Source organism: Topomyia yanbarensis, chromosome 2 (genome assembly GCF_030247195.1).
Source record: "Topomyia yanbarensis strain Yona2022 chromosome 2, ASM3024719v1, whole genome shotgun sequence".
Classification (NCBI taxonomy): Eukaryota; Metazoa; Arthropoda; class Insecta; order Diptera; family Culicidae; genus Topomyia; species Topomyia yanbarensis.
Genome location: NC_080671.1, coordinates 366882955 through 366905384, shown reverse-complemented (window position 1 = coordinate 366905384; position 22430 = coordinate 366882955). Strand labels below are relative to the sequence as shown.

The window sequence follows — 22430 nt, the reverse complement described above, 5'->3', positions numbered from 1 at the left end:
CCGTTAGTGTAACATTTATTAGCTTTACTTGTTTTTTTTTCTGAACAAATTTTGCCTAGATCAGTAGCTATAGATGTTTAAAAACGTTATTGTTTATAAACAACATGAGCATGAAGGGGTTAAAAACGGTTTTCCTGATATAACTTTTATTGTTTTTACTATACATTAAAGCGTCATTTGACTATTTTAAGGCGCATAATTGGTTCCAGTATACCAACCATAATACTATACTATTTTCGATTCAAACTTATGAGAACAATCGTCACGAGATCTCCCGTGCGCTAATTTTTAAAATGGCTTTCGCAATATTGCTTTAAAATAACATTGCGTATTTAAGGGCTGAAAATGGTCTGTTTAAAAATCTCAACGGGTGTCTCTTTTCAATCCCTTCTAACTCATTCATCCCCAGTTTCAGTGGGTTTGGCTTAAATACCATACCGTATTGTTTGGTTTAGAGGTGTGCGCCGATGCATTTTTAATCGGCGGCGGCGTAAGCGACATATTTGGCCGGCGGCGGCGGCGTTGGCGGCGTCACGCCGTTGGACCCTATCGGCGGCGGCGCGCCGGCGTGGCGAATATTGACGCCTATGTAACTAAAAAATTAAAGGGTTGTGTACAGGACACGACTACGGTGACATTAAAAATGTAGCTTTTTTCAAGAGTGTGCAAATGAATTTTATCTATCACACATATCGACTCGCGTTCTTGTTCACTCGCCCCTCCCCATCAAAACATAATTTACCCTCCCCATCAAAACATAATTTATTGAAGGTCTTTTAACGGTAATCTATTAATTAATCAAGTATCTCACTAGGTGATTGGCATTATTTGGCTGATCCATCTAGTAAAAATAGGCAGGTCTGTCCAGAAAATATACAAAAGAAAAGTTCCATATTGAGAGCTGTGATGAGGAAGCCCACGCCCGCCAACGGAAATATACAGATTCTCCATGAAATATGATATTTTATTTTCCATTTAAATTTTCAATAATGTACTAATGAACATAAGTAAACAATCTTAAGTTTAAGTATTTCTTGATCGATTAGTGGTGGAAAAAATGAAATTATTTGATAAATTACATTGTTATGCAACGTTCGCACTACCAGTTAAAACGGGTTTTTATGCTATCTTGGTGACATTTTTCTTGTTGCTAATTATTAAAACGTGTTATAACTCTGTAGTGTAAACATTGTATTATTAAACCAATTCTGCAGCGTTTTATGTTATATAGGTGTTTTATGTGGTAATAGGACTGACATAATTATATCTTCAGTACAGCGGTTTCTTTCATAATTTAAAACAGATTTATTTTAAAATTTAAATTAGTATACCCAACCGTTCTATTTGTTGTATACTTTAAAACGCAATTAGAACTGTGTTTTAAATACATAGTGTAGGACAGATATTCTGACTGGATAAACTGGGAAAACAATTTTGAGTCCAGTAACGCTTAAGACATGGCTTGAATTTGAATCGAAAAAGAACACCCGCTTAAACTGCTGCTGGGACGGTAAGTTCTGTTTTAAAATTTTTCGTTGTGTGCAGTACGAAACAAAAGTGTTTGAAATTAGAAAACAAAAAGTTCTGCTGGGAATTTGATTGTTTCCGATGCAATTACGCTCAGATTTTTCACGCAGGGGATACAGGCCGTGTAAATGAAAACCGCGTAAATTTAAAAAAAACGCGTTGATGAAAACCGCGTAAATTTCAAAATACGCGTAAAGAAACCTGAGTGTACTTTCCTATATAAAATACTACGCTGCTGAACAGTGCAATAACTACAGAAGCACGTTGTCAGATGCCTTACTGATAAAAAACATATCACCGTAATATGAAACATGAAAACCAATAGGCTCTTTACCCTACGCAGCTACAAAGCGCCGTAAACAAGGATTAACAAGTTATAACGCACACGCATGCATAAAAATAAATATTTTTTTCAAACGCAACACTCTTAAGCAGCACACACCGTATTGAATTAAATCCAAAGCACCCCACCCACCTACTTTGCAAATCATTCTGTGACACCGCGCTGGTAGCCGAAAAATCCGCACACGGCCACCGCTGCCGAAAATGCATAGCGTCTACCGCTTAGCGTCCAGACGCTGCAGCCATGATCTTACCCGTTCGACATCAGAACAAAAACTGATTCAAACGTGTACGCGTCACCTCTATTTATAAACTAACCGTATATGGTTTAGTCACTTAGGTGCGAGTGTGTGCAAATGTCAACGTTGCTGAAAATCGATAGCGCTTATTGCATCGCCCGGAGACGATGTTGCTCGTATGGGATAAGAGCAACAACTGATTTAAACGGACATGCGTCGCTTCTATTTATGACTTTTCGTGTGTGATTGAGCGGCTAAGGTGCCCTCTAATGACGGCTGTATCTGAGAAATCTGCCTCACGAATGGTAATTTTCCCGTGAACTTTTTAATTTTATCAATTTCCAAAAGTCTACTTTTATTGGGGAGATATTAAATTATTACCAATATTTAAGTTAGGTGTTTCTGAATCGGTTGGTGTATGAATGATTAAAATCCATCTAGTAATATCGGAGTTATAAGCGTGCAAACCTTACATAGTTTCGTTACATGGGAGATAGTTTAGATTTTAGAATGACACCTAGCCCCAGATAGTGGAGTAAGACATTTTTAATGTCAAAACAATTCTTGGCAGTAAAATTCCTTTCCCAAATTGGTAACAGACTTCGCAGCACATACAAACAGACGTTACCAGCTTGAAGAAAATTCTAAAAAAAAATCATCGCTCACGATGTACTAGCGACATCTGTTGAACACATTGCACAAAATGGAATTCTAGCAATCATATCAAGTAATTTTTTTTTCAACTGAAGCTTCAATAGTGCCCACCTAGGGCAGATCACTTTCAGAATGTATTACAAATTTGCTTCAAATTAGAAAAAATGCATTTAATTTCCATTTTTGCAGCAACTTTGCACTCCTTCGCAGAGAAGATTGTTTAACAATCGTCCTACGCTGATCCACTTTGTTAGATGTTTTGTTGAATGTAGGGCTGGTTTTTTGTAGGGTTTTGACGTCTTACACGCAACGCAAAATGCATTATGAATTTCTATTTTGGTGGAAAGAAATGCATTTAATTTCGCTGATGCGTCACAAGTGCCCACCCTGCTTGCCAAATGCAAGATAATAAATGAATGGCGGGACTATTTTTACAGTTGCAAAATTTAAAGAACGAAATAGAAAAATTGTCGATGTCGCATACTACGACTTCGCATGAAATAATGATTGCAATGGACAAATATAAAGAATGCAGAGTAACGACTGTATTTCAATGACACATAATAATTATTTTTTGTTCTATGTTTGGGAAATTAAAACGGTAAAATAGTTTTTGTTTTGTTTGAGGAAATTAATTCTAGTTGTCGTTTCATTGTTTTTTGTTTCATTTTAGTCTTCTTTACCGTCGCTCTTTAAGAATCCCACAGATATCGGGTACCCTAACACGAGGCGTTCCTAATGGCATTAATGGCATTACTGCGCAGAAATGTCACTTTTAATGGTCATGTAAGGACTTTTCAAGGTATACACATTACTTCATTTTCCTGGTTGGCATTTACTTTTACTTCTTGTAAGTACAAAATAACGCATACGATTCCGTGGCACCACATTTTCTTTCAACTTAAGATTTGCTTCTATCTAGAGTGCAAAGTATGCTCGATGTGCTGGAGTCATACAGATCTACACCATAACGAAACCTAAATATACAGTTACTATCATTCATAATAATTCCACGACTTGATGTTGGGTTGAAACTGATTACTAAACAAGTCTGATTGAAAATGGTCTGAGCGTATCTCTAGTTTTCGTAGCACCTGCACTCCGCCAATTGCTCCAGCAGATCCGGGGACCAACAAATTCGAATCCATTGCATACATCTAGTCAGATTCGATACACCGAATCAATTAAATTACTAACATCCTATTAAGTGCTTACTCGGCGATCGGCATCGTGTTGTAACTTAAGAAATAATTGTGAATAACTCCCGCCTTGGGCACTTCGACAAGAATGAATTTCACATTTCCGGCCCATTTTGTTTGTTTTGGTTTGCATGAGATTAAAAAGACGGTAACGTTTTTGGGTGGGTGCGGAAACTAAGTAACGCATTTAGCTCTGTGTCAAAATCTCTTCACTAACACCACGCTCGCTGATATGGCGCATTTTTTTGTAATTTAAAAGGACCGTTTTTTCTACGAGTGATGAAAATTCATCTCGTGTTACGTCTTTTTTGTCTGTGATACCGGGTTGATGCAACTGACACTGAAAATCTTTCCTGAGTGGGGCTAGATCACACGATGAATAATTTTTGAGACCAGAAATCTTACCCTCTGCATCGCCACATCAGTGCACCAGCGTCGCGAAAAGTCAAGATCATTCTGTCCAACTATTCTTCGAGAAATTTTTTTTAAAATAGGTCACGATTCAATCAATGATAAGTAAACCTCGCATTGAAAATAATTTTTGTGTTTTCAAAAAACTAGTTCATGCAAAAAGATGGCATTATACTCAAATGTTTAGTAGGTGGTTGTGTCTGAATATGCCTAATATTTTTATGATTCTAGTTCATAACTTGATGATACATTGATTTGTATTAACTTTATTGACTAAAAAAATCAAGAATTGAATGATGTGCAACGATTTTCGTAAATTAATATCACGTGTTAACGTGATATTTTAGTCTTGAGTTTATCGTCGGATTTTTTACACAGAGTCACGTGTCTTATAGTTTTCTTAATTATTTCACGGACTTGAATTGTGGCTAAGTAATGTATTTTTGATGCTTAGCGCAGTTTCATTTAATTCCGAACATTACACTGAATCTTAACAAAAGAATAATAGGGTTATAGGTCCTGGTAGTTTCCTTGTATCTAATGCTCGCGCCTATGAGACTAGTTGCTAGCATTTGTACACAATATCTCACATAGAAATTTCAAAACCAAAGAGCAGAGCGAATAATCCATGAATAATAGTCTGAGTTCCTTGAAATTGTTTTCGTAAGTATATTAAGATTATGTGGAAAGTTGATTACTTCATGAACTATATCATGATCAGTTTCACGAGCTCGACGGGTAATCGTGTCTAGCATACTAGGAATCATGAATCGCTTAAAAAATCGATGAATAATACACTGTATTCCAGTGAAATTGATTACGTGCAAAGATTAAGATCAGACACATTATCGTAAATATCATTACTTATATCTTGAAAGTGGAAGTGTTTTTTTTTTAATTTGTGGACATTTCCACGCGCACGAATGGTGAATTGTAACTTATATGCTCGCAATCATAACCAGTTGACGAAGCAAGAATGGATCCATGAGTTGTATTCCGAGTGTCGTGTAATGATTTGCGAGAAAATATCAAGACTTTGTTAATTTTGTGATCTAATTCACAACCACTAATACCAAATAAACATCAATATGTGATTAATCATGAATCAGTTAACGTCGTATATTCGAACCATAGACAATGTTTCTAGATTTGTGGTTAATATTATGAGCCAACGATTTTCGAGTTCGCGAATTGTGGGCGTGGGAAAAAAGCGTCGGCGGCACGCCGCCGGTCTACCTTTCGACGTCGGCGTTTGTTAAAATTTACCGGCGGCGGCGGCGTGGCGCGGCGGCGCACAGGTCTAAGTTTGGTTCTCTTCGGATAATGATCAAAGCTTGTTACTTGTACTTTATTTAATTATTTGGTAACACCGAAGAACTTCCAAAATTACTATACAAATACACTGAAATGCTGAAAACCAAGATGCCAAGGAAATACAGAAATGTCTTACTCACGGATAGTTAAATGCGTCCTCGAGCGGGTTTTGCGCAGTTTCTTCGGCCTTTACTACGGTCAGGATTCGGAACTGGGCGAAAATCCATTTCTTGGATCCACATCTTCACCCTCAGAAACCGATAAACCTAGACCAACATGTGAAATGGGCGGAAGTCCAAATGAAAGTCTCTATGTGTTTACTTTCTCTTTCGATTATTATGGCGCCAACATAAAACTTTCCAACAATGTTTCAATAAATATTGAAAGACTCTGATGTCGTCTAGCATATTATGCTAAGAGTTAAGGAGCAAACATATAAGCGACAGAGTCAGCGGCGTAGCCAAAGGGGAGAGGGGGGGTATGAGGGTTCACCCTATCCGTTTTTTGGAGATAACATCAAATCGGCCCAAGCTTATTCCTGTCACTAAATTAGCATCGGATTTTGATGAGAAGTCTGTCGAAACGCAAATTCCATAACTAATTTAGTTATCAACTCGCAATGATGGTTTCAATCAAATTTCTTTTAAGTTCAGAAAAAATAGTTTTTGCCTAAATTATTCTTCACTAAGTAGAAATAAAGCATGTTGTTTTATATCTCGATATGCTGCATTCATGTAGCCTTCATATTTTCAACAAAATTGTTTAAAATGGCATTATCAATAACTTTACTGAAGGCGCAAAGTCTCTTGCTATTTTTGAAGAATTACTTCTCCATAATTACCTCAATGCGAATTAATCACTAAAATGTTTATATCAAAGTATGCGCTATTTTATGTTGGAAAACTTCTCGCACGTGTCACACCTTCAATGTTAAGGATTTTTAAATTAGGTGATCTTGAACGTTGAATTTTTTTTCGAACATTAATCCTACTTTAAAAGATCGCATTCTTTGACATCATTGACATATTGTCTAAGAAAATAATCTATAGAGGTTTGAAAACTGTTCCATGCTGATTCTCCTTGTTTGTAGCCTCGAACGACATCTGTTAGACTGCTTATGTTTCTGAATTTTCAATAATTTATCAAACTTATATTAAATTTTAGCATATTCCAAAAAAAAATCCGATTTTCATCAAAACGACGCACAAAGCAACTAGAAAAATGAAGATTTTCTTGCACTTTTAAGCTCGATTCACTCTTCACGGTATTACGCGGGTATCAAACGGACTTTAACTGGCCATTAGCGATCAAGAAGGCTCTAGCAATGCTAAATGTAGATCTTACAAAGACACCATCAGTACTTACCTCAGGGAGAGCCGGAAATTCTTTATCGATGTCAATTTGGAGTGACAGGCAAGATGAACTGAAAAGTGTGCGAGGAGATACCCACAACGACCATCAGCGATCTGGCACAGCATTGCTAACAACAACTTGAATAATGTGGGAGGCATATAAACGTGGGAAGGTGAAAAACAGCATTTTTTCCACAAGGACGTGTCTGTCGAAGAAGTCAAATTTGAGGGCATCTTCTTCAACCGAGTTAACGGTAGTACTAACAAGGACGTGCAGTGCTACCATACCGAGGAATGGGAAACCGAGAAACGGATACCTGGTGCAATACAACGATTATCGATCTGCGTATAAGTTGCCTCCGAGCTTGGAGAAGAAGTCATAATGACACCGAAAGAGAGAAACGAGCTGCAAGAACTGATCTCAACAAAGCAGTCAAGTTGGGCAAGAAAGCCTGCGTTGAGGAGCTTTGCCACAAAGCCAACGTGAATTCTCGAAGCTTGCCATGGCAAAGATAACAGACTACGCTGCCCTGCCTAAAATGTTCCCGGAGAAGATGGAGGTCATCATCGAAAGGTTGTCCCGTAACATGAACCAATTTTCACAGTACAGTGAGGAGGATGATTATTAAGAAGAAGCTCCAATTACCGACAAACAGCTGATCGAGATGGCGAAAGCCATGAAAGTGAAGAAGAACCCTGGAACAGTTGGTTCTGAAAGCTGCGATGCAGAAGCTGATGTTGTTGCCGATGCCGGGAAAACCTTCTGGAGAACTTTTCGCATATAGGTACAGTCGGAAACTGTTAGAGAGAATAATCCTGAACAGGCTAACCAAGTACACGGAGCGTGAGTATGGCCTGTCATGGAATTCGATTTCCTTATAAGTAGGACTACAGTGGATGTCACCCGAACGGTTGTGAAAGCTGCGGAGGCGGCAGAAAAAAAATATATCGCTATTGCGTGGTGGTTCCCTTAGACGTTAAGAAGCAATCGCTCATTTGCTGTAGAACATGAGGGTTCCTGAGTAACTCTGTAGGATATTGAAGAGCTACTTTCAGAACCGAACACTGATATGCGAGACCGACATCATCGTAGAAAAGAGATGGTGTTGATTAGAAGCCAAAAGACAGCAACAGGCGAAAAGTGTGGTCGGAGGATTTGTCAACGACACGAACTTTTTGTGGCAGGGGTCCACTAGGAGGTTGATAACAGTCTATTATCTTTCTCCAGACAAAACCAGCCTAGAGGTCGCGTGGTATCCGGCGGGTTGAAGTATCTCAACCAAGAGTTGATTCACTGGGTCCCTGCTCCCATGTCGTAAGAGACGACTTAAAACAGGAGTCCGCAAGCCAAGGTGCTTTTCCGTGCCTAGGACTAAATGGCTGGCAGGACTAAAATATGCCAGTCGCGCACGGAGTGTCGTGGGTCTTACCCTTGCTGTGTCACGCGAATTTCTGATACAGTGGATGTTTGTTTCTTCGCAAATCGTGCGATTGGGGTCATGTGCCTACTACCCATTTAGGAGTTCGCTACAGGCGATTATAAGGTAACGGATGATGAAATGTGTAGTGCTGTGATCGAGTATGGTTAGAGTAGCACAAATTAATCTTCAGAATAAACGTACAGGAAGGAAAAGCTTCTGTTGCTTTGGTTCAAGAACCGTATTTCCGTAAAGGTAACTTCTATGTTGGAAAGCTACTTAACCCCGTCTTCGTAGCTTTCAACAAACATGGCATGACAAATCTACGCGAAATGCCTCACAACTCGCGATATTTGTGCTGTTACCGTCAATATGACATTACCTTCTCATGATTTAAAAATGGTTGTATCATACTGTGGCAGAAATGGGTTTCCCCTCATAATCGGCAATAATTTGGAACAGCTCAGTTATCATTTTGAGAGGCACTGAATTGATGGAATACTTAAGCAGTACAAATCTGCACATTCTTAATGTAGTAAATCGCCCAACATTTGCACGATCTGGCAAAGAAGAGGTTTTAGATATAACTCTCTGCTATGACAATATTACGCATGTGTTGGCAAACGTGCCGAATGCGCTCGAACTGTCGATATCTGATCATAAGTACATCGTATTTGATCATTTAAACGTCTCGCTAGATGTCGTCACATGTCGTAATCGCAAATCTACAAACTGGGACCTCTACGATGAGGGCTTGGCGACTAGGTTTCATAGGTATCTTCTCACAATCGAATCTCCACGTGACTTGGATGAGGTCGTTGATAAAACAAACTCACTCATAGTAGCAGCATACCAAGAGGCTTGTCTGCTTCGAGTTGTGCGTGCTTCTAGAGTAACATCTTGGTGGAATACCAAACTTGCTCGACTCTAAAAATTATGTAGAAGAGCTTGGTATCGCATACTCAGGAACGTGTCGGAAGCTTTTAAGTTGGCACGCAAAGCATATAGAAATGTTCATTGATCGTCATTGCAAACTCAACTATCACATGGCTACTATTCAGCGTGCTGAGTATTATCCGTCTGTTCTTTGTAAATCCGATTACGTAACTTCATATCATTTGATATGTAACTGCCCAGCAGTAATGTAATTGCGTATCCGGATTTTTGGTTCTCCATATATAGATGAACCTATATACAGAGAGCTGAAACTCAAGGAAATGCTATTGTTCCTAACTCAGTGTGGTAAAGAGCTATAGTTTAAGCCATATTAGAATGACAATATCTCTTCGGGGGTGTTGTTATTCTGTTATCTCAATCTCTCCTCGGGGGTGTTGATATATCCGCTTATTGTTAAATAAGAATTCTTAATCTCTCCGGTGGTGGAAGTTTTATTTCTGTTATTGTAGCACCTATAACTCGTTCAGCATCTTTCAGGGGTTGCAGAATGCTCTGTTTTAATTGTTCTGTGTCGTTATTTTCCTTACCCCATAACCATACCACTTCCCCAATCCTTCCCATCAGGGAAATGCAGATCATGACAAGGAACAAATCTCCGATCACAATGGGGAACGTGCCATTTGAGCCAGTCGCTACTGATTCCTGATTCCTGACTCCAACCCAGTGCCAATGCACTTTTGGAACATTTTTCCATTTTTTAAAATCGTTACAATCCTGTTTCTGTGCATTGAAAATGAAATGAAAAACTTAAGCATCCATTTCTTATGTGAGCTTTCGATTGGTTGAGTAATTTTTGATTGAATTGCTTAAGTAAAACAAACAGCTCAACCCCGCTATCTGAAATCGGCCTGCGGAAACGTCCATGAAAACGATCGAAGGTAAAATGAAAAAACATTTTTTTTGTTGTAATAAAAATTAATATTTATATTTTGTTTGCACCAACCCTCCCCCCCCCCCACCCCCTTTCAAAAAAAAATATGCTGGACATAATTTTTAAAAAATATTCTCATCGGCCTCATTTCATGCATTTCCCGTTGTAACGCAACAAGCTGTACCTGTCTGAAAGATCCTTTCCGTTTTGTTGTCGAACCAGAATAAAGTATTCCTTTATATTCCATGGTATCACAAGGAGTCTTTGAAGAGATCTGATGTTTTGATGAGGCCAGATATCTATAATCCTTATTCGCGAGCAGTTTGATTACGAGGATAATTCAGTAGTATGTTTGCAGTATCAATGACGTATCTTTGCAATTTCTGGCGAAAAAGGGGATTTCAATGATAAGCAAGCGTTATTCACGAACAGCGTAAATATGAGCGGTACAAGGATACTACCTTGCGGTACTCAGGACGTTATGTCAAATATCCTTGGGTGGGAACTATTGCGCTTGACAGAAGCTTTTCGGTTGGCGATGTATGAATGAAATCTTGAATTTCGTGATCCATGCCGAAATAATCTTTCTATTTTTCTCGACTGTTTTTAAAAAATCAACGCGTGACGCGCATGATTTGTCGGTTGTATTTAGCAGATACAATCAATAGCCAAAAGCATTGATTTATTAGTGCACTCAGTACTTTTTTGTAGTGATTAGTTTTGATAAAATTTGACCTGTGTGTCCTAGCTTTCCTGATCAGGCATAATTTCACTAGTTCTATTAGATTTTGATTCAAATAAATCTACAACATGATTCGGATTTTCATTAACTCTTACATTGTGCCACTCTTATCTGACAGCGATTTTTAAGCATCCAAATCCGTGATACTAATTCGACAGTAACTGCTTAACACTCGACTGGAGATCAAACAAATATCCAACAATCATGAGTGCACTAAAGTGAGCAACAGTTTCGACATACAAAATCCCTCGTTCTGCTTCCGATAGCTTATCCTTGTTGTATGGTGCCAATCCAACGAAATTTACCCTTCGATATATTTACAGGTGACATGACGGGGAAGCACTCGATCTACACCCTGTACGAGGGCCACGAGATTATGTTCCACGTTTCCACGCTGCTCCCGTTCAGTCGTGATAATCGGCAGCAGGTAAGAAAATTAATTTACTTTGTTACATCTCACCTGTGCATTCCCGTGTTGTTCCATAAAATTTCCGCTCCATTATGCGAGTAAGCGCTTTCCAATCTACTACCAGTCAGTGCTTGGCTGCTACCAATTCGCTGCTGTGATGCGTGGCAGCAGGTGGTCTGGTGGTATAGTTAGAAATCCTCTCTGTTGGCGCAATAAAGCCTTTGTTTGTTACCTATGTCAGAATCAGCTCGAAGGTATTGACAAAGCAGAACTAACATGGAATATTGTTATATTTTCACTATGCTGCTTCGGTTCCTGCTGGCTGGCTGACAATTGGATTCCATGATTCCATATCCGATTGGACCCGGGTGGCAGGTTGAGCGTAAACGGCACATCGGAAACGACATTGTAAACATTATATTCATCGACGAGAGCACCGACGGCGAGGAAACCGAATTCAATCCGAACAACATCAAAAGTCAATTTACACGTAAGTAGTGCGTAGGAATAAGTAGATGTTACCCAGCGGGAGAAAGGATTTGAAGGTGATGTTAGTGGCAAGTTACCAATCATTTTTTATTTACCTCGATTATTTGATACGGTTCGATGTGTGAGGTTAACTGTGCCCTGTGGCTTATAAATATATTTAGGGGAATTATGGTTAAAACCGACACCTTAAGCTTAACACTTTTTCTGGGTTGCCACAAAACCCATCAAATTATAATTTCTACACAGAATTCTTCTTCAGAAAATTCTTAACAAGGCTTAATTTTGTCAGCGCTTCAAAAAATTAATTTTATTAAAATTATTGGTTGCAAAACTTGGAAAACAAAGTGACTTTTTGTAGACACTGCGGGTAAAACCGACATCCCATAGGGGTAAGATCCACATCTCCTTTAATTTATTTATTTTCTCTCCACTTTAATAAAAGGTTTGTATTTTTTAAAAATGTGATGTATGCCTGAGTAATAAAGTGTGAGTATGTGAGATACAAATATGTACTTTTTGTAGCTTCATTATGTTGTGAGGAGAAAAGAGTTCGAAGGCGTAGTGCTATAAACATGAGTATTTTATGTTATAGGATTATTTCTTGATAAGGGTATTTCCAAATAATCCTTATGGACATCATTGCAACCTTCAGTCTCATTTTATTTCGTAAGAGAAGATTTGCAAGTGTTCTACATTCTGCTAATCGGATTCATTCACTTATGAGTGATGCACACTTCTTAGTAAAACTACCTTTTCCATCCTCGATTTTTCGAATTCTGATCATGATCAACGATCTACCAGGTTATACAAAAGATCATTGTCTCATTGTGATAAAGTACATCTATGACAAACCAAGAGACCACTACAACTTCGGAGGAGTTTTTTGTAGAAATAGCAAAAGCTTCTATAGAATCTGATAAGCAAAAATACTAATTTTTGATTTTCAAAGAGACTTAAAATAAAATAAACACAATAAAAGTATTTCTGTGTATTTCTGCTCATACTATAGTGTGCTAATAGTGTAATTGAACTGTCACAAAGATCCCCAGCCTTTTGTAATGAACCGCATTTAAACACAACCGTCTTAGCAGCGTGTCGGTTTTATCTCACCAAAAGATGTCGGTTTTACCCTAACAGCACACATTTTTAAAAAAAGCGATTAAAAATATTGAATTTCTCAAACTCGTCTTCAATGCACCCAGTTGATCATAGGAAAGGCCTATAATAAAAGGTACTGAAAAATGTGGTGATTTGAAAAGCTTTTGTTCGGTTAAAACCTTAAAATCTACCAACAAAATTTTACATCCAGACGAGTATGAAAACTGCTGTCGTATGTTTTGTTTATTTTTATGACATTCGGCGTACTAACGTAAATCCAATTTGTCTTCAAATGCTCTACATAATCATACTAATAATAAAATTCATTATGAAATGAATAAAAATTTGATTTCTAGGGAAAGTTGTGGGGTGTCGGTTTTACCTACAGTGTCGATTTTTCCCACAATTCCCCTACTACACATATTGTCACTTTCGTCCATATATTTGTTACTGCTGCTGTCTAGAAGATTATTGATAGCTTCAATTACTCTCTTAGGTTTGCGAAGTACGGCTGTGAATCAATATTCCATGTATCTTGTCTTCTCGTCGGTGGTGCACTTTTCACTACTCGAACACAATTCGTAATGCCTGAAAAAATGCCTCCATCCATTCTCCTTAAGGGGTCACATACCTTTTTATTTTTCAAAAAATCGAAATTTGTTTTATTACATTATCGGAAAGTACAACTCCTTGAGAATTGTTTCCCAAATTTTTATAGAGTTCCGAGAAATATATTGAAAGTTACAGCACTTACAAGTGCACTTCGTCTACCAAGAGCAGTGGTAACTTTAAACTTTGAACCCGATTATCTCGAAATGTCGTTTTTCTAAAAATGGTTGTTCGGTGATCACGATTGTCGAAAACCGCTCAACAAATTTTCTTCAATTTTTTTTTAATTGATCGTAATTAATTTTTCTCGTACCTTAACGACTCTTTTTTATGCATAAATTTTTGTTTTGTGGGTGAGAATTTTTCAATACAATTTTTAGAGTTTAAACAGCGATTTTTTAGGAAAAACGTACCCGAATGCAGGAAGAAAATATTATTTATTCAACTAATCGTTAAGGTACAATTAACCCTAGAACGTTGCACTGGAGTACAAATGTACCCCACGCCTTCTTTGGGGCCGTGTAAAAACGAGAATTCGGCATTTACCGACCTAGAACTGTAACCATAATGCAATTTAGAGTTCCTAGTAAGAGTAGGAAAATATGGTATAGCCAGCTTGCTTGTAGTCTTCGTGGAAGCAGGTTTCAAAGTTGGCGTGAGGTACATATGTACCCCAGTGTACGGTTGCCGATAGTGTTTCGTCAGGTTTCGTGCTGTCAGTGGAAATGTGATTCGTGACAATACCAGTTTAAATACTGGTTGTTTTACTACGATAAAGTGCGAACGCGAAATTATTGCGACACCGAAAATGTCATGCCAATTTTCTTATAGTGTTTAAAATCAAACCAAAATTTTAGGGTAGTTTTATACATATATTTACTTCAAAAATCAAAAAAAAAGTTAATCGATGGAGCCTTGAGTGTAAAATTGAACGCATTTTCGCTTGATGCCCTCCATCAAAGTCTTTACAGTGTCATCCGGTACCAGTTTCTCAGTTTTTTTCCATTTTCTTAACATGTCCTTCTCGTCTTTGACTGTCTTCTTACTCTTCCGAAGTTCCCGTTTCATCATTGCCCAGTACTGCTCCACCGGGCGCAGCTCCGGACAGTTTGGCGGATTCATGTCCTTTGGAACAAAATGGACAGAATTAGTCTTATACCACTCCAGGACACTTTTAGAATAGTGGCATGATGCCAAATCTGGCCAAAATAGCGGAGCTTCGTCGTGCTGCAAGAATGGCAAAAGGCGCTTCTCGAGGCACTCAGATTTGTAGATCTCGCCATTTACTGTGCCCTTTGTCACGAAAGGCTCACTCCTCAGTCCGCAAGAGCAGATGGCCTGCCAAATGAGATATTTGGAGGCGAACTTTGACATTTTCTTATTCTTAAATTTGTCGTCCACATAGAACTTGTTCTTGCCGGTGAAAAACTCCAACCCCGGAATTTGCTTAAAATCGGCTTTTATATACGTTTCGTCATCCATCACACAGCAGCCATATTTTGTCAGTATCTTCTCGTAGAGCTTCCGTGCCCGAGTTTTAGCCGTCGATTGTTGCCGCTCATCGCGGTTTGGGAAGTTCTGCACCTTGTATGTATGTAGTGCAGCTCTCTTCTTTGCATTCTGGACGTAGCTCTGCGACATGCCGATCTTTTTAGCCAAATCACGGCTTGAGACGTTGGGATTTGCTTTAATCATCCGCTTCACCATTCCCTCCGTCCTTTTGTTCTCCGGTCCCGGTTTTCTTCCAGCTCCTTTACCGTGGTCCAACGTCAACCGCTCCTGGAACAGCTTCAACACTCTGGAGACGGTTGAATGGTGAATGTTCAACATTTTTCCCAACTGCCGGTGCGACAGGTCAGGAAATTCCAGGTGTTTGGAAAGAATTTGTTCTCTCGACTCGTGTTGGTTCACCTTCATTTTCGTTGAATCGAAAAACACGACTTCGAGTTTGACAGAATGTAAACAAAACACATCAATGAGAAAGTGTGCAAAATTTGGTTGATTTTTACCCAATGGTAAAAAAGTTATGCCATGTTGAATGTGTCGCAATAATTTCGTGTTCGCCCTTTAGTAACAATTAGTATAATATAATCGTTTTCAATCCTTGATTTAATTAATTTAATTTAATTTTGAAGCGGAGCAAAAAGTCATTCTCATATTTGCTGTTTTTAATTGTTTTTCGTTAATTTTTTATAGTTTTTCAAAGCAATGGCTCTCAAGTATAATTTGCACACAATAATAGCTGTAACAGTAACATTGCGTGTTACCAATGTATTACTGGTCAGAAATATTTTTTTCATTTCAATTTCCACCCCATTTCGTGATATTTTTCAAACCCCGATTTTTAAACTTTCACTCTTCAAAATAATTGCAGTTTTTCAAGAATATGGAAATTCCATTTTATACCGTATCAAGATCATTCTTTTAACTTTTAGAATCATTTGATTTTTTTTTCAAATCGGTTGTAAATTCGCAAAATATAGTAATTTTGTGAAAAAAAGTCAAAACAGCGATTTTTTCACTTTTTGTTTTGTTCAATCCAATGTAGGGTGATGAGCCTATTTTCACCATACTAAGCAAGGTGCCTCACTAATTCGGTAATTTATTGCCTTACAATCAATAGAATGCGTAAAAATTGACATCAACCGCTTTGCTTCGTTATTAAGAACCAATATTATAACACAAATGCGTTGAAAACAGTAAAATTCTCGTGTTTGAGCACAATGAAAACTCGAATCGAGTGCCCCTATTGTTGCGCTACCATTTGACTCAATGCGTTGAACAAAGATGGCAGACACTGCTCTAACCAACGGCTTCAAATGGGTAGGGTGATAATAGAAACATGCCGCAAATAGGCTCATCACCCTATGTATCATTCCGTACTTTCACCTACACTGCTATTTTCGCAATTAAAAAACGAAGATAATGGTGTATTATACATTTCTTTTGTTTGTAGTTTTACCTGCGAAAATTGCGATCAAACGCGTGGGGTATATTTGTGCCCCAGTGCAACGTTCTAGGATGGAAAACGCAAGTGCAACGTTCTAGGGTTAATACTCATATACTAATGCAATTTATTGAATTTTGAGTTTTATTTAGTTGATATGTATATTGGTCTTCAATCGTGATCACCGCAAACTTCTTAAATAAAAACCTGTTTTAATCCACCTAGAGGTGCAATTGTGCCTTTCTCATTTCTCCAAACTATGATTTAGTAGCTGGTTCGTACAATATAACATTATGGTAATGTTTTTCATTCTTATAACACTTGGTAAGTATATATAAGAGCACCTTTTTGCATTCATCGCGGTATCGGTTTGAATCGGAGTTTTCTATGTGATCGCACTCCACAACCCGTAACTCCGGAACCGGAAGTCGGATGGAGATGGAATTTAATATCGGTTTCCGGGGACGCAACACCTTTCATTTGAGACTAAGTTGATCAAATCGGTCTAGCCATTTTTGAGAAACCAATATAACCGTTATTCTGAATTTGGATGCTTCCGGATCCGTCGATGGTGGCTAGTGTGGCCAAAAAGACTTTGAATGACTGTTGGTGACCTAGATCTACAAATTCAACAGTTGTGTTTACATTTTGGAAAAAAAAATCACCTTTTTACATTCATCGCAGAATTCGTTAGAATCGGGATTTGCTGCGTGATCGTACGTATCACCCTGTAATTCAGGAACCAGAACTCGTATCCACACAAAATTCAACAGCAGCTGATGGACCTTTCATTTAAAATCAAGTTTGTCAAAATCGGTTCAGAAAATTCCGAGAAACCGATGTGGACAAATCAACAAATTTTGTTTTGTAACCATACTCTTCAACTCGTAATCCGGAACAAGATGTCGGTTGAAAATGAAATTCAATAGCAACCTATGGGAATATTATACCTTTCATTTGAATCTTAGTTTGTAAAAATCGGTTCAGTCATCTCCGAGAAACCGATGTGGACATTTTGTTAACAAATCCGCACATACACACATACATACATACATACATACATACATATATACATACATACATACATACATACATACATACACACATACACACACATACATACACACAGATATTTTGCGATCTCGGCGAACTGAGTCGAATGTTATGAGTCGGTTAGAAAGTCGGTTTTTGGAGCAATTGCATAACCTTTCTATATGAGAAAGGCACTAGAATAATATTTAGCTTAATCAGCATGAGTTCAATAGTATTTTCATGAAATGATGGTGGAATGGGTTTGAAAGTGGAGGGAATGGGGGGTTAGTAGAGTGGGAGTGGAGGATGCGTCAGAAATCCTTCATCTTATTTCGGTATACGGGATGGATGCAGGAAATGCGGGCGTGAGGGTGGTCCAAGGGGAGGGGAGTGATGAAGGATGGAGGTGAAAGGGCAAGACGGAGGGGGGGAGGGGGGCGGCGACGCAATACTCAACTGCATATTTTGTCTTCCATTTGAGACTTGGTTTGAGAAAATCGGTTCAGTCATCACCGAAGAACCGATTTGACTTTAATTGTGGAATATGCCCGGAATTCCGGACTTCCGGAATCGTCGATAGTAGGCAATATATTCAAAGAATGTTTGATTGGCAATCAGTGATCTAGATCTGCGATTAGAAGTTATTTGGTGACCATTTCAATAGTTTTTAGCCTCTGAGGTATTACGATTGTACCGATTTATATGGGAAATTCCAGTGTATCCTTACTAACACCCCTGTAACTCCGGAAGCAAGAGTCAGAACCGAATGAAATTCAGCAGCAGTCAATGGCATTACTGTATCTTTCAGTTGAAATCAAGTTTGTAAAAATCGGTAGAGAATTCGTTGGGGAATGGGTGTGATATTAGCTTAGGAACTTGGCGAGTTCCCCGGGGGCGTCATGACCTGTCATAGGTGGCCAATTTGGTCAAAGCTGCTTTGATTGGTCATTAGTGATCCAGACCCGCAAACTAGAGTAATGTTACATCTATTTTAATATGTTTTACATCATTTGAACATCATGGTGGTACCAGTTTATATGGGAATTTGCTGTGTGACCGCACTCTTCAACCCGTAACTCCGGAACCGGAAGTCGGATCAACTAAAAATTCAATAGCAGCTTATGGGAGCGTTATACCTTTCAGATGAAACTAAGTTTGCGAAAATCGGTTCAGCCATCTCTGAGAAAATTGTGTGAGTTTAAATGACACACACACACATACACACACATACACACACACACATACATACACACACACAGACATTTGCCGATCTCGACGAACTGAATCGAATGGTGTATGACACTCGGCCCTCCGGGCCTCGGTTAAAAAGTCGATTTTTACAGTGATTGCATAGCCTTTCTTTATATGAGAAAGGCAAAAAAAAGGTTTCGGGAAAAAGCCATAACTCCGCCAATTATCAATATATTTTCATAAACTTATGCTATACTTCACTGAAAAATGTACTGCCGAAATACTATAAGTTTGATGTTATGAAATCATTGCTTTATGCATTTACGCAAATTCAAATTTTCCCACAAAAAGTTAACCCTTAAAGACGCAAACCAATTTTTTTTAAATTTTTCGAAAATTGTCGCAGAGTTTTAATACTTACTATGATAATTTTGAGATGATTTTCGCAATGTTGTTTTAAAACAACATTGCGCATTTAAGGTGTAACGGAAAGAATCTCTTTCTTCATTGCGAATAGTGGCCTCGGGTATATCCCGATACAGGTCGCGTAGCTTTACCTCGACTGTGTTGTTATTTAACCGAAGAACAATATGTTTCATGTTATTGCTGACCACAAAGAGCTTGTGTTCTTCCTTGAATTCTATCAGTACAACATTGTTAACATGGTGGCACTGAGATATATAAACTTTATGTCCGTCGATTCGCATATCATCGTTCAGCAAGCGCTCCACTTCTTGAATAGAGGGTCCAATGTTTACGCTCCTAAAGTCAATAACGTTCGTACAGTGAAAACTCAAGGCCACCTCGATCTATACAATCTGCACAGTCAGCGCGAAAATAACGGCAGTTTCTTTGGATTTCTATAGTGAATTGCTCATATATTTAACGCGGCTGAATAATTCTCCAGTAATAGACGTATCTAATATTGAGTACTCTTTGTTTACTTTCTATTATGATCAAAACGGCACCATTAGAAAACTTTTCAATTATTTTCTAGAGGAGGATCGAGTGATGATTGATTTTGCTAGTATATCATGCAAAGAGCTGAGAGGCAAACACGTAAATAGGACTGAATAATGAACAGAACAGGAAGTAACGAAAAAGTGTGTATTATTGGATGGTGTCTTTTTGAAAAAATTTCTCGAGAGTGGTATATATTTTCACGTTTGCTTTGTGAGTGTTTCGTGATTGATGTCTTCGTTGTTGGAAGCTGACTGATAATTTGTAATTTGAAAACTTATTGCTGCACTATTTAGTCCTAATCTCATTTTACTTACTTGGGGATTTCAGATAAGCATTGTTAAACCATTTTACTGTCCATCATCTCCAGTTATTTATTTATTATATAGTTATGAGACGAAATTGTGTTTTCGGATAGCTAAGTGGTGTGGTGAAACTACAGTACGCATTTTATTCTATCGTTTCAGATGTGTTTGCGGTCGTTACTAAACGGAGTAGAAAGTATCAGCTCTCGGTATACTGTGACGAAACTGTTCCACCGTTTGGACCAACCTTGCCCAATCCACCTGAATTTGATGTAAGTTATAAGCATTATTAGTCTATCGATATAAGGCAACGAGTTTCAGCTTTTCTATTTCCTAGATTCAAATGATATAACAATCGTATAATATCAATCTAGAATGTTATTGCTATTAGAGCGAGAAATTTCCGGCCCCGTATATAACATACCAAGCAACCCCCGCTCGTGATATACTCGTTTCCAATTATTTTCGTCGCACGTATCCGTGATTGACACATGCTCCCAAATCAGCTGACACATCTTCTCATTACGCAAGTCTTGTCACCTGCTATTGCTCCTTTCTATATATTTACATATAACATTCGTACATATTGAGCAGCAGTCTATAACTAAAATCGTGATTGCATAATATCATTTAATTTGTAAACTTCAGGATCCTGCCATTTTCCGGGACTTTTTGCTGGTCAAACTGATAAATGGAGAGAAGGCCACCTTCCAGACGCCTACGTTTTCGCGGAAGCGCGAACGAACACTCGAGATGCTGATCAAAGACCTGTACGAAGAGTACGTGCACGATAATAAAATGGTGAGTAACTACTACAATTACAAATACATACTTTTCTCGTTATACGTAATCGGAATTGTCTTTACTTGGTTTTATTAAATCTGGTACAGTATGGACAGCTGATGGCGCTGTTACATTTTGTATTCTAGTTCCATTATTTAACGTGCCTATTATGGTGACTGTTGACGCACATCAATGTCTGTAGAGCTGTTGTATTTGTGGTGACGGGGAAAATTGTTCGCTATGCGGTACAGTAAAACTCGTGGTCACGTTAACTAAATTTACTGTGTTTATTCAGCAGAACTGGGCACTTATTGTAAGCTTAAACTGTTCAGTATAAAATGTTGACTGTTCTGTATGTAATTCAATTTCTTCTATCTCGTCATTTGTGTAGCATTATAAGGTGTGTTACTAACTAACTTAAGGTTCTGTTCGTCATTGGAAGTATGTATAGGCCGCTGCACCTTTTATTTGAATACAACTGTTCTCTTCAGAAAGTCATAACTAACTGTAGTATAAATAACGAAACACAACAAACGCCTATCTACACGAATAATGAAGTGATATATAATAGTCCTGCACCACAGCTAAGTCTCACTATCTCGAATAAATGTAGTTCAAAAGCTGGCGCAAACCGTGACAATCACTTATATAAAAAATATCGCAACCTATACACCCCAGCGAGCGCCGTTGCAAATCCAAATTTGATGACAACGGCTTCAAGAGTACATTCACAACGTCTTAGAGTTGCCGAGCACCCGAAACATGTCAGCATACATTTTCGACGTTGAACTGCGTGTCATATAGCAAACACCATTCCTACCATCTTGAAGCACAGAAGAGTCGAGATTTTCAGATCATTAACGTAGAGTAATTTCCCAGACTTGATGCGGGTGCAGAGATCGTTGATGAATAAGAGAAAGATATGTGGCCCTAGGTGACATCCTTGAGACACACCGGTTGGCATTTCAAACGCGTTTGAGCGCGTGGTACCAGTTCCGATAAAAGGATCGTTCGGGGTATTAAGAATGCAGCCATCTGGTAAGCCATCCAGGAAAACCTAGTCGCTGCAGTTTCAAAACTGATTGTCGAAAGCTTTCGCGAAATCAAAATATATTGCGTTCACTTGTTGGAGCTTCTTGACAGGTAGAACTAGAAAATTTGTGTAAGTAAACAAGTTCGAAGTGGCGGAACGTTTTTTTTTTCAAATTCATGCTGACGTTCATTATTTATATTGAAAAATGAAGCGTACAACCTATTGAAGATAAAAAATTTCCAGAACTTTAGCTAGACAATTCAGTAACAAGCTTCCTATGTAATTTTCAATACTGTGGATGTTTCCAGGCTTAGGGATAGGATCTATAACGCCTTCTTTCCATACACTTGGGACAAAATTTCCCAGATTGAAGCTGGAAAGTTATGCTTATTGGTGCAGAGAGCGCTCGGGCACAACGTTTTAGGAAAAGAAAGAGTCAAGCGCTGGACAGAGCACTGAATACATCGGCATCATTTACGTTAGGACAATGTTTCAAGGTACTGTTGCGATGGATAGACAGGAGGACTGGTAAATACCATATATGGCCT

The 22430-nt window shown here is 38.4% G+C and overlaps 1 protein-coding gene across 8 annotated transcripts in view; it reads left to right on the top strand.

Annotated features, from left to right (window-relative positions):
* Nucleotides 1–22430, top strand: part of LOC131684449 (GTPase-activating Rap/Ran-GAP domain-like protein 3) — a 446130-nt gene that overhangs the window by 353561 nt on the left and 70139 nt on the right. For all 8 annotated transcript variants that reach the window (XM_058967345.1, XM_058967344.1, XM_058967342.1 and 5 more), the window contains 4 exons: nt 11350–11453; nt 11811–11925; nt 20229–20338; nt 20715–20867. In XM_058967345.1, the coding sequence (XP_058823328.1) occupies nt 11350–11453; nt 11811–11925; nt 20229–20338; nt 20715–20867 (482 nt within the window). The remainder of the gene's footprint in view (nt 1–11349; nt 11454–11810; nt 11926–20228; nt 20339–20714; nt 20868–22430) is intronic.